The sequence below is a fragment of the Watersipora subatra genome, chromosome 9, assembly GCF_963576615.1.
Source record: "Watersipora subatra chromosome 9, tzWatSuba1.1, whole genome shotgun sequence".
NCBI lineage: Eukaryota > Metazoa > Bryozoa > Gymnolaemata > Cheilostomatida > Watersiporidae > Watersipora > Watersipora subatra.
Genome location: NC_088716.1, coordinates 28,232,233 through 28,245,342, shown reverse-complemented (window position 1 = coordinate 28,245,342; position 13,110 = coordinate 28,232,233). Strand labels below are relative to the sequence as shown.

Genomic DNA, 13,110 nt, shown 5'->3' with positions numbered 1-13,110 from the left:
TATCAATGATAGTATATATAAAATTGTGGAAATTGGGACAAAAATCTCACGCATTTTCATTTTTTCTTTGGGGTGATTGCGGGAGTCTCACGCCCAATGCGTGAGAGTTAGCAGGTATGGTGGGAAATTCCTCCCTGGTTGGGAATCTCTGAGCTAAAATGATCTGATCTTGCAGCTATGCTAATAACTTCAACATTAATCAACGAAGAAATTGTTATTCCAATCAGAAAAATATTAAAATTCAAAGACATCTGTTTTAAAAATCTGTTTTAGATAACAAAACCAAAAAATTTTTTACCAACGAACAGGGCCATGAAAAAAATGAGTGCAACGAGTACACTGCGTAATACATATACCGTGCGTACCGGCTGTACAAAGCGGGTGAGTATTTGTTACCTCCACCTAAAATGATCAGCGACATTAATTGTTTCCAAATTGCGCACTGAAATTCGCACGACCGGCTTGTCCGGTTTCACACTAACTAGCTCTATGTTAGTATAAAATACATAGAAGTTTCCGGTTACAGGCTGCTGCCATATTTGTTACCAGTTTCGGAGTGCAGAAAATTAGGCCAAGTCGCCGTCAGCCACCTTTTAGTATTTGAAAAATAATTAGGGTTTTTTCAACGGTTCCGTCTGAGCGATACATGACGATCAGTACTTGTATACTTATTGTAATTATTTACTAAGTAATTACCTGTGATGCAGTAAAACCTTAATTAGTCGTTGGATCGTAGGCTTATACGACCCGCAAGTAGTTGTGAAAATGTACGTTTTGTTACATTCACATTTTGTTTTACTAAGTAATGCTTTCAAACTTTTTACTTATGAAATATCAATAAATCTACTATACACCGTGTATTATGGGGCGTATCACACATTTTGGAATGTTCTGTATAGCAGAATTGTCAGTATTTTTTAGCCACTCGAAAAACGCGATTTGCCAATAATATCGAATGAGCGCTTTCAAAGTTATCACAACATGTCTACTTTTACCGAGACTTCAGATTTAACATTTCTCCTGCTTCCATTTTTGTTGCACTATTTTGCTGAAAATGTCTTTGAAATCGCTTCGAATTCGATTATTGGCTTTTCTCCTGTGCACTACAAACAGTTTTTATTCTGTGTTTTGACTGATCATTGCTGTGCCATTTCGGGGTGGATTAATCCGACACTAACACACAGTTTAGTTAGCATTTTGAATTATTGTTTATGAACTTATGAACGGAGGTTTATGAACTTTTTGTAGAATAGTTTGAAACCGCATAAGATGGTTGTATTACATTACCTGTTGAAATGTAAAACATGACAGTAGATTATTACAGCAATTCAGCATAGTTATCAACACTACAGATTGTTTGATCATTAGCATTCGTTAATCAACTATTCCGAGTATTTATTCATGATAACCATGCAAATTCTTTTTTGGCTGTGAAATGAAACAATTAAATGAACACTATCATAGTAGGTGGAAAACCCATTAAAATGTTCACGTGTTGTTTCATTCATTATGATAATCCAATTAATGGTTCATTTTGGTGAAATATCGACTCACAATTTTGCGAAGTCTAGATGACTTGATGATAATGCATCTCTGTAAATAACAGAGTTGTGGTATGAATAGTTTTTTGATTGTGGCTTACATGATTGGGTAGAAATAACAGTTTTCGGGTGACATACATGTATTATTGTTAGTCATATGACAAGTAAAATTCAAGATAACTTGATTCAAAATACAAGGAGCATGCAACATGTAGCTTTTTAGTTAGCGGATAAAATATCTATGAAATATATCAATTTAAAATTAAAAAACATCACAATGCCACTTGCCATCAGGCTGGCACATTGCCAATGGCTAATTTAAGTAAGCTCTTACTAATACATTGAATGATGTTGCGTCGTAACAGATATATCGCCTACTGAATCCATCAAGCTTGCGTGACTCAATTGGTAAGGGATTGGATTGGCGAATGGGAGGTTCCGAGATCAAATTTTCTGCGAAATAGATTTTTCATTCCAAGATTTTAATAGCTATAGTCAGACATACCGAAGGACAAACAAACTTTGAAATTTATATATATATAGATTTATTAAAACTGGTTATATCTATCATCCTATGCGCTACTGTGATTTAACCTCCCAATTGCTAGCTATTACCATTCAGCAAAATATTTCATTATTCACCGATGGCGCCACCCAAAAACACTCCTACCACACATTTTATTCGTATCATTTTGTAACATTAGCTATTGCATTGGAAGATAAGCTGCCACTATGTATATCTAGGTTTAGGCAGAACAACTTTAATCTCAATTAGCTCTTTACTTGCCATTCAAAGATAAGTAAGAACATAACCTTCACCCTCCACCACCATGCCTTCAAATAGTTCTTCTGTTGTATAGTAGTAAGATTAAGAACTATATTTTTCAAATCTCTTACTTTTTGGTTTCTGTAATACCAGCTAGCAAAATTGCTAGTCATGATAGCTAGTAATAATTCCTTGAAACCTGTTTCACTGTCTATTAAAGGAAACCTGATTCAATCTTTCTGGATTCTAAGCCACCGCGATGCAGACGATCAAATGTGTTGTTGTTGGCGATGGAGCAGTTGGTAAAACTTGTCTGCTAATTTCCTACACAACTAACAAATTTCCTTCTGAATACATACCAACAGTAAGCCTTTCCTCTATCTTATTATTTCTGTATAGGATTCTATATAAACGGTTTTATAAAATGTTTCAGAGTCATATTTGAATTCTTTTTATCTTGCAGTGACATCACCGTACCTACAAATTCTATAGCATCCGTTTTGCAGATTGTAGCGCATAGTTGAATCATGATTGCACTAATTTAGAACATTTTAATTTTACTATGTACAGAGATAGTGGGCATGATCTTTGCCTGTCTTAAACTATTTTCTCAATTTTGTGTTTCACTAGATTGTGATAATTTTATAACTTAGGAAGGTAAAGTTTTTAAATTAAGCTTCTGGTTGCAGTCTCTGATATGACTATAACTAACCCTAGTGTTTTATTTGATTTTGCCTACTGTTGCTATCTGTAGGTATTTGACAATTATGCTGTTACGGTGATGATAGGAGGGGAACCTTATACCCTAGGTCTGTTTGATACAGCCGGACAGGAAGACTATGATAGACTAAGACCACTGTCATATCCCCAAACAGATGTCTTCTTAGTGTGCTTCAGTGTTGTGGCGCTGTCTTCATTTGAGAACGTTAGGGAAAAGGTTAGTTGTCTAATGCGGTTTTTGGTAAAATATTTGTTATTAGTTTTCCTTTACAGAACAGACTGCTATCTTTAAAAAATAAACAAATCATTGTAAATGAAAGTCAAAAATGTGCGCTCCCAATCTACTTATTGTAAAATTATCGCAAACATATCAATAAATTCAGTGAAATTGATCAAAACAAGGAGAAAATCCGTCCACGCAAACCAATAATACTGCAGTTATAAATAGTATAGCCCACAAATTAAAAATTTAAGTCTAGTTTTTCCTTTTTGTATAGCCAAAGGGGTTAGTTTGGAAAGATCTTGGAACTGATTAGGCAATTTATATGTATTTTACTGTTCGTATAACATAAATTCCCTATAATGTAAACATTCCTGGATTGGATTATTTATGTTGTAGGAGCGCCTACCGTATTACAGAGGAAAATGTGTTATTATTCTAATTCACTACCTACGCTCATAAAGTAACAAATAGTTCATAACAAATCTAGTTACAAATATCTAGTAGTTATGTACATTAAAATGTTGCATTATTATGTACAGTAGACTGTATGGAGTTTTTACCTTCCAGACATGGTGCCCGCTAACATGTTAGTTATGCTACACTTTTGTCACACTATGTAACATGACAAACTTTAAACTTAAATTTAATTACTATAGACCTACCTAATTCTTAATTTTCTTAATTCTAATTATTTTTCATTTTAGTTATTAAATCTCTTCAACTTTTGGCTTTTTTTGCCTCGTTTTCGGACTCGTTTTCGTCTTCACTTTTAGCTGGCCTTTTTAAAACTTTTTCGAACAGATCTGAGAAGAATGATCGAGCAATGCTCTTGTAAGCAGCCTCCCCACATACTCGACCACCTAACGACCACATCACGAACCATCGCGTATGCTTGTATCTCAAATTTGTTTTGTATATCAAGGCACAATTTTGTTCAGAATTTTCCTCGTATCTCAAATCTCTCGTATGATGGGACACTTGTATTTCAAGCTATAACTGTAGTCTGTTGGACAACTAACTTGCATATTTGCCCACCCATATTATACATGTTTTTTCTAAAATATACATTTTTTATTCATGATCTGAAGATGCTTCAAAAGAAAAAAATTTCAATCTGTATAGAGCAATTCAGACTATTGCTTCTGATCTTTTTGCTTTCAAACATTTTACTTAAAAAAACTGCTCTTTGTGCTATAGCAATGTCTAGTTAAAAAAAACTATGGTATAAATGAGTTTCCTTTTTTATTTCGAAATACGTAGTACATGTATACTTGAGGAATAAATGTTAGCATATAGTTGCATAACACATAAATTGATATAATGATGCTTACCTATTGTATTGCGAGGATAAAACCATGTTTTCATGTTTACTTTGGCATTCTATAACAAGCCTTTGTCCATGAGTTTTTAAAGCTAGCGGACGATTAATAAGTTTGTTTTGCCGCAGAAAGTTATTTGAATAAATCATAAATTTAAGTTCTACATGTAGTTGGAGACCTATTGTCGCTTTTGTTGTTTTCCAACTCGATCAAAGGCATTTCTGAAATTGAATCTGTCGCAAGTACTGCTATTTATTGACTGGTATTGATTGATATTGAGAGCTATTTGAGTTAAATATGGACATCTCTAAGTACAGTCAAGTCTTGACTTACAGTCACCTATATATAAAAATTTATTTATATATGAAGTAAAATTTCGGCAAATAGTTGTCGCGAGATAAAAAGTAATTTCTAACACGGAACATCCAAGTACTCTCAAAACAGCAGTCTTATAAGCAGAAGTAAAAAAACCTGTTAGAAATTGAAAATAAAATGCTAAAATAATAAAACTTAATTATTAAAGGTTGACTTGCAACAAAATTCACATTACAGTTATTTGGTATCAAAAGATTCACCATGTCTTACTCTGCTGTGTTGTAGGTACAAAATATGTGGAAATGTGACTACAAGCTCATAAAAGCTCAAAAACGAACAGTTAATCGCAGCCATCACAAAACCGCCGTAGATTAGAATCTCTTTCCAAAACGGCTCAAATGGGACGTAGTTGTACAAGATGGCTTCTGTTTACACTTTCATGCAACCTCATTCGTCGAAATATTTTTACAAATAAACTTCACGCATTCAATAAAACCATGTCTATTGTTCTTACGCGTCTGTTTTATCGTCATTGTAATGCTGTCACATTCAGCACTGATAACTTACCATGAAAATTTGTTTAATTTTTTAATCTTAGCTTGAAGGAGTACATATCATTGTCTGATAAACATGACGAGCCTGTTGGTCACCTGTAATAATCGAAAAATGCTGCAGAAATTGTTCGCGAAGTATTGGTCACATGATTAGATTACGACTAGATGATTAGACCAAGCAGAAACATAACTGTAAAGTAGCGAGCATTTATATTTGATACGAGGTTTTCGGTAAAACCCGAAGTGTTTGTCATAAGCTAGTGCTACGAGAAGTTTTATATTTAGCCTTTTATTGGCTTTTCAATTTACGTGAGAACATCATGTGAGAAAACAACCAAATGTAATGACTACGTCAGAGAAATAAACTGATTCCAATCTATGGCGGCTTTTCGTTTTTGAGCTTTTAAGAGCTTGTAATCACATTTCCACATATTTTGAACCTACAACACAGCAGAGTAAGACATGGTGAATCTTATGATACCAAATAACTGTAATGTGAATTTTGTTGCAAGTCAACCTTTAATATTTTAGTGTTAGCTAGAGTGAGTTACATCACATATTTTTATCACTCACTCTACCACTGCTGAGCCTACACTTACATTCATGTGTTTCTAAGGTAAAATAATGATATTAATTATATGATGAAATAAAATTATTTCCGTAGTTTTTACATATAATTTAGGTCTATACATTTTAGCTTTTACACAATGCATTTGTTTCAAATATTATAATTAATTCAAACATTTGTCATTTTTCGGGCTCTGAAACAAATAAAATGCAATGTGTTCTTAGTAGATCATTTATTCCAACATATGATGGTTTCTTAATATGGCAATTCGACATATCAAAGACAGCAAGTGCAACGGGTTCACCTAATATGGTAAGGTGTGACTGCAGGATATACTAGCTCCTTTTTTTCTAAGGTATTTTTGAGCAGCAAAACCTCTTGGCAGAATTGAGAAAGAGAGTCAACTCTTATTGACTATTAACCATTCAGCAGCGTTGCTCCAACTTCTCATTTTTTGTGGAATTTCAAGGTTGGAATTATATGTGTAGATGGCCATTGGCTGACAACTAATAGCGACATGGTAATAATTCTTCGATAGCCTTTAGGAAATACTCTTACAGCTTTTTGTGACAAGAAGGATTATTTGTAGACCAACAGCTTTTCGTTATTGTAGAGGATTTCATTATTTGAGTCAAATCGGCGAAAGAGGCTTCACGCTGAAACATTTAAAATTATAAAGTTATGGGAAATGTGCAGTTTTTGAGCGAATGCAAACAGGCCAGTAGGCCATTTTAAAACCATCGTACATACAAAGAAGTTATGAAAATAAGAGGAGCGAGTTAGACTCGCAGTTGATGACTGGTCATTATCCTCGTACCCTAGCAAATTAACTGAATGATCTTTAGTTTTGTGAAAAGCTCAGCAGTTACAATGTTTGGAGAACTAATAGCTATTGATAGTTTCGTTTTGCTACAACGTAAAATCTGTAGTCGGATTCTGTTCATGTATGCTCTAATTTGTCGTTCATGCCATTTTAGTGGGTGCCAGAAATTACGCATCACTGTCAGAAAACTCCTTTCCTTCTAGTCGGCACGCAGGTCGACCTGCGAGATGATGGTTCAACCATAGAAAAGCTTCAAAAAAATCGTCAGAAGCCTTTAGGGGTGGATGCAGGAGAAAAATTGGCGAAAGAGTTGAGGGCTGTGAAATATGTAGAATGCTCAGCTCTGACACAGGTTAGTTTTGCCGAGTCATATCATTTGTTTTCCAACATCAATACTCACAAGCTTTGCTGCCATGACTTCACCAACTTTTCATTCCGCCCCATTGAGAAATAGCTAAGATTGTACATAATAATATTGAGGGTGTTACATGAAAATGAAAAGCCTTTTCAATGTACATGGTTTTGGTGTTCATCAAATAGGTTTGAATAATTTGGAGCTATCCACTGTTGTAATTAAGATAATATTACTGTAAAACCTTTATATGTTATACAATAATAATAATCTATCAAATGCTACAAATATATATTTAAGAACAAGTGACAAATAAATCATATTTATAATACATTCAGAAACAAAAATTAACATTTTAAAACAAAAATTAACATTTTTTGAACAAATGTTACCATCATTTGCTCGGCTAGTTGCATTCTGATTGTTGTTTTCATTTGAAACCATTCCATATTTTCTGACTCTTCAATACCTTCCACAGTGTCTTCTGACCTTAACTCCTCTTCTGCACAGCTGAGCTAGTCGATATCAGCTTAGCTAGTCGATATCAGCCTTCAAACTTACACGATGCACTTCTAGATATGCATCTTGCGCGAATAAAGAGAAACTGCTTGTAATAGTCTCAAAATTTTATCCTCAAAATACAGATTCCGTAAATGTACAAAAGAATTTCACATTTATGGAAGTCTCAAGACCGAGTTAAAAAGTGAACTACTATTAGCCTGATACATTTACTGATTATTTCTATGGTGTTGCATTCAAAGTTATAATGAAAGAAATTGTGAAGACCTGGAGTTGGAAAACGGACTTCGATACGGACAGAAACAACATGCGATGTAATTGTTATTGATGTAATCGAGTCATTAATAGTACTTACGGTTTCGTGGAAACTTTTCTACTGATCACTTGCTATTATGGGTTCCTAAATATCAAGACTGTCAAATAGTGGCAGTCAAATAAAAGTGGTGTTCAGTTGAAGAATGGTGCTTTATTTTTCAACCCTCCCTATAGTGATGCTCAAATGAAGATGCCGTTTAAATAAAGGTGCCGTTCAAATAGAGGTTTTACGGTATCTTGATTAATACACTTTAAAGCATTGTCTGAAACATCTGTGAAGGTGCAAGTCTATAATTATAAACAGCCAAACTGACTAAAGGGAGCAAACTGTTTGCAATATCTTTCCTAAGAAATCCAGAATCTAGCATTCATCTGACGGTATTTCAAGGGATCTCATCGTTACTAACAGTTGCTGTAGTGAACTGGAGTGGAGTATAAGAGGCTTCATGATCATTGAATTTTCGCTTCGAGTTCATATCTATTTGTCTGCTTATGATCTCCCGACCAAACACAAGCGAAGCGAGTGTTCAGGAGCTTTATGATAAATGCATATGTGCACACAACTTCTGAAAATTATCCATCAATGGCCATAAACAAACCCTCAACCGAAATCAAAATCAAAGAATTCACCATTTTTGTGTGGAGTCGTTTAAGTATAATAATGATACAAAACACATATACATCTATTTAAATATGTTACCAAGTCTTTGAAAAATGTCGACAATATCCTAAAACACCCATCTGATCGGAGTATACATAACTAGAAAGATTAATTTGACCTAAAATCGCCATTAAAACCTGACAAGCCTGTTTAATTGAAATTAAGACCGGCCAACAAAACGCCCATAAAGACGTGCGACAGATAGTAGAACCATAAAGCCGTACGAATTTCACAAGAACAACGTGCACATTTCACAAGTCTATGTCATTGTCCAATTGCCGAAGGTTTCTGTAATAAATGTAGACCGTTTGAGGCGTAGACCGTAGATCGATTTACAGGTACAAAAATGAGGTACACAGTTTATCAGCCTATGTTTTTTGTCCAATTACCAAAGGTTCCACTAAATTATCTAGAACATTAGCCAAATTTCGTTACATCTTATGTACAATCTAGGGCTGAACTACAATGCCCCTTTATGACAAGAACATTTCTTTATTTTGCCATGAACATTTATTTTTGTCTGGAAGTTTGCAAAAAACTTCCAGACACACGTGAATGCTAATGCTTGCTTTCTGTTACAGATCGCTGTCAAAACTATTCTACATTCAACACTACCAACTTTCAAACTGTGTATATTACACAGCAGCTTGCCATTTTACTGCTAATATTGCATTTCTCCTATTGCAGGGGAGAGATATAAACATAGTCAAAAATGGATAACTCTCCCTCGTATAGCTCCAACACATGGTTAACTCGAATGGTTCTGTTTGGTCCGTTCCCATGATAAATTGCTTCAGATAACTCAACCTCAACTTCGTTAACGCTCACTATTTTTGGCCCAACAGCTACCGAGACGGTTGATATCGTTTTAGAATACCACTTTATTCCAAGCTATAGAGATAAACCTCAACTTTTAGTAGTTCGTAGGCTTTGTTATTACCATCATCGGCAAAACATTTTGTCAACGAATTTTATAAAGGTTTGGTGAATTTTTATTTTTACCAAATATCTGCTTAGCGATGGTCCGTCGAAGGCAAGGAAAAGCGAGGTAACCTTCAAGAAAAATCGGCGAAATTGATCTTGGTTAAAACGCTCAAAAGAAAAAGATGTATTTTCTTCTGAGCATTTTAACAGCGATCAAGTTTTGCCAGTTTTAATCTGACAACGGCCTGACAGTCACATCACATAAAACAACAAACAAATCTCAAGTGATAGAAAAATCTCTATACTTTCTGATAAAAAATGTTTAAACTTTACATTAGAAGCATTTAGTTTGAAACAAGCGATTCATCTTTTTGATTTATATTATACATTGTATATGTACATGTATCTACTAATAAATACATGGATTTATGACAGTGCTCTAATAACTTGCACGCTCTGATAACTCGAACACTTTCACTCGGTCTCGTGAAGTTTGCGTTATCAATGTTTGACTGTATAATCTTTTCCTTTCATTATTGCTGTTTGTTGTACATAATAACACCCAGTACATTACAGCTACCATTGCAGCTACGTTTGCAGTTCTCCTATTGCACTGCTGTGCTATTTGACTGCTAATATTGCATTTCTCAACCAGCAGTACCCTTTCTTTTTTCCATTATCACTTTGGTAGTGGGCTGTATGACAAGGGAATTTCTATTGTAGATATCAATTGTAATGACCCTATTTGGTTCTAGAATATTGGGATTTAGTTGGTGCAGAAGACCATAATCTCCTATTTGATTGGTTGTAGAAAGGACTGAAGAATGTATTTGATGAAGCTATTCTTGCCGCACTCGAGCCTCCAGAGCCACCCAAGCCAAAGCGTAAATGTATTCTCCTCTGAACACTGTCGACTCATCAAATAAAATAGCATCATGACAAGTTACTGAAATAGATCTGCGCTCATATAAATTTGTTCTGGGAGGATGTGAAGATGGAGGGTAGCGATGGCACTGTGGCCGAATGATGGGAAATAACCAAAGCTTCTTTCTAGTCTCTTTTCTGTGACAGTGTTGCTGTACGAAGTGTTATTCCGAGGTCGAGCTATATTTGACCCATATAAAAAGGCGATGTAGTGCTAAATGATGATACAAGTTTAGATGCTTTGTTTATATATATTATATCGATATTCAGTTTCATATCATAAATTAGTCCACATTATTTATTCATATTTACTGTGCTTTCTAACACTTTCAGTCAACATAGGGAAGATGTGTGTTACAAGAGTAATGGAATTATTTTGTAGTTATTATTGAAAATATAACATTAAAGCAAGTTTAATTATCATTGCCCTTTCCTTAATCCGCATAACTTGCCCAATAATTGATATGTGTATTTTGACTTCAAAAATTGAGTAAAAACTTTCTGTACTGTATATAAGGTAAAATAGTTAGCATTGGCCAACTTGGTGAAAGTTTTTAAGTGATTTAAAACAAAAGATTATAAGCAGCAAAAGCTGTTGTTTAATTAGTTGTAGACTTGAACGAATTTTGGAGTAGGCATCAGTGAAATGCAGTGATTGAACTTGACGTATCATGAATTGTAGAGAAATCGAAAATGAGTTCAAGTGAAGAACAGCAGTTTTCAAAATAAATCGGCTAAAATTTGTTACTTACATATTTTCTAGTGTGCTATTAAAACATATGTCAAAAGTGGTAAAAGACAGCAGTCAAAAGTTAGGCTGATTTTACATGCTTTATTAGCAAAATAACATTGTTTGCAAAAAGGAGAGGACGAAACGGAGTTTCAGCTTGGATTATTATAGACTAGAATCTGTACAAGTGTAAAGCAAATTATCAGCCACGACGCGCAAATTATACCGTTAAACGACATTGTAAAAACCTGATCTTTTACACTGGAAGTAAAAAGATCATACTCTCATCGTTTACTCCCGTGGTCCGAACCTTCGCTCAGTCAACAAAATTTTAATACGGCTAGCCCAGCAAAGGGTAGCCGTCAAGGTACTATAAAGATGTTTACTTTCTGTTTTGATGTTTACAGTTATTGATGTAAATCAGAAATGTTTTATCTTGTTGAAAAACTCCATCGTGGTGCTCTAGTAAGTTAATTTTGAACTAGCGCCATTATTTTAGCAAATTTTGACCCATTGAGTTTTTCGCAATGATTTAATTTTATTGAAATCGACGTTTAATGGAATGATCTAGTGATTGACTAGAAGTGCAAACATTTTGCAGACAATGTACCTTCTTCATTATTGCAAACACTTATATGTATGGATTTATCTTCTGCTACATAAGCCTATTTGCTGACGAGACACCAATATAGAAACTGAACGCAACTAATGACAATACTGTTAACCAAAACGATATAGGTTCGCTACAAGCTTGGGCGGCGAGGTGATGCATATCATTCGAAGTAAACAAATGCTCGATATCGGTATTCAACTCTACTACATCGTTTTTGTCTCAATTTCTGATTGTCTCTCGACTACTGTCTAGAGACAATACAGAAATAGTATTCCTCTCGACGTTGTAGGAGGCCAAATATCATAGAGTAATACTGAACACAGATCTCAAATGTAATTCACATACACACTAGCCTACAAGATAAAATATTCAAAGCCAATCATCAACTTGCATTCTGTCATGTTTGAGAGGAAGCGCGATTTTAAGCTCACACATTTTGCAGACGCATGTTGAATACGCAGATTTGATATGAGATACACCTATCAACGAGTTAGTTCAACAACATTGAGATGATACAAAACAGAGCCATCAGATATATAACAAATGTAAAAGGAAGAGAAAGTGTCATTGCTGCATATGAAAACCTTAAATTTGACACACTTGCTAATAGGCGCACAAAAACAAAACATTTACTCTTACACTTCATGCTAGCTAATGAAAAAGTCATAGTGCATTGTCAAGCTCACCTGGTGAACTGATGCAAGCTCGTCCGGCAATAATAGTTTTTATCAGAGCAACAACTAGAGAAAAGCCACCAACTATATTTGCCAAAAATCTACCCACCATAATAGTTTCCTTCCATGCACAGTCAGTGAACTTATGTCGAAGAATGCTGACTACCTGCACTGCCATCATACTAATATGTACCTCTAATATCATGTTAGAGGTACATATTAGTATGATGATATCAGGAGTAATATCAGGATGTTACTAATCTTAGCTAATAGTAATACTAGTCTGTAATATGACACAATTGACAAAAGCTGGCTAATGACATGAATTTATTTAAAGGTTTATTAGCAACTAAAATTCATTTTACAGTGATTTGGTATCAGAAGGTTCACATTGTCTTACTCTGCTGTGTTGTAGGTGCAAAATATGTGAAAATGTGATTACAAGCTCTTAAAAGCTCAAAAACGAACAGCTAATCGCAGCCATCACTAAAACGCCATAGTTTGGAATCTCTTTATTTCGATGACGTTCTCAAACATTGTGGTTATGGTTTTGACACAAGATGTTATCA

General features: G+C 34.6%; 2 protein-coding genes across 3 annotated transcripts in view; both read left to right on the top strand.

The window, feature by feature from the left end:
• Window positions 1-520: 520 nt before the first annotated feature.
• On the top strand, window positions 521-10,941 carry LOC137404252 (cdc42 homolog). The gene is made up of 5 exons (XM_068090427.1): window positions 521-673; window positions 2,528-2,671; window positions 3,062-3,244; window positions 6,984-7,181; window positions 10,412-10,941. Exons 2-5 carry the CDS (start codon window positions 2,567-2,569, stop codon window positions 10,502-10,504), a joined length of 579 nt encoding a protein of 192 aa, XP_067946528.1. The 5' UTR covers window positions 521-673; window positions 2,528-2,566; the 3' UTR covers window positions 10,505-10,941.
• A 626-nt stretch (window positions 10,942-11,567) lies between these two features.
• Window positions 11,568-13,110, top strand: part of LOC137404249 (probable methyltransferase-like protein 25) — a 53,627-nt gene continuing 52,084 nt past the window's right edge. For both annotated transcript variants that reach the window (XM_068090424.1, XM_068090425.1), the window contains exon 1: window positions 11,568-11,621. The gene's annotated coding sequence lies outside the window, so the exon portion shown is untranslated. The remainder of the gene's footprint in view (window positions 11,622-13,110) is intronic.

Bases quoted from the DNA above. Each gene is read 5' to 3' on its own strand.
- LOC137404252 (XM_068090427.1), top strand. From the start codon at position 2,567: ATGCAGACGATCAAATGTGTTGTTGTTGGCGATGGAGCAGTTGGTAAA. The intron at 2,672-3,061 runs GTAAGCCTTTCC...TGCTATCTGTAG, and splicing joins CTTCTGAATACATACCAACA to GTATTTGACAATTATGCTGT. The intron at 7,182-10,411 runs GTTAGTTTTGCC...GATTGGTTGTAG, and splicing joins AATGCTCAGCTCTGACACAG to AAAGGACTGAAGAATGTATT.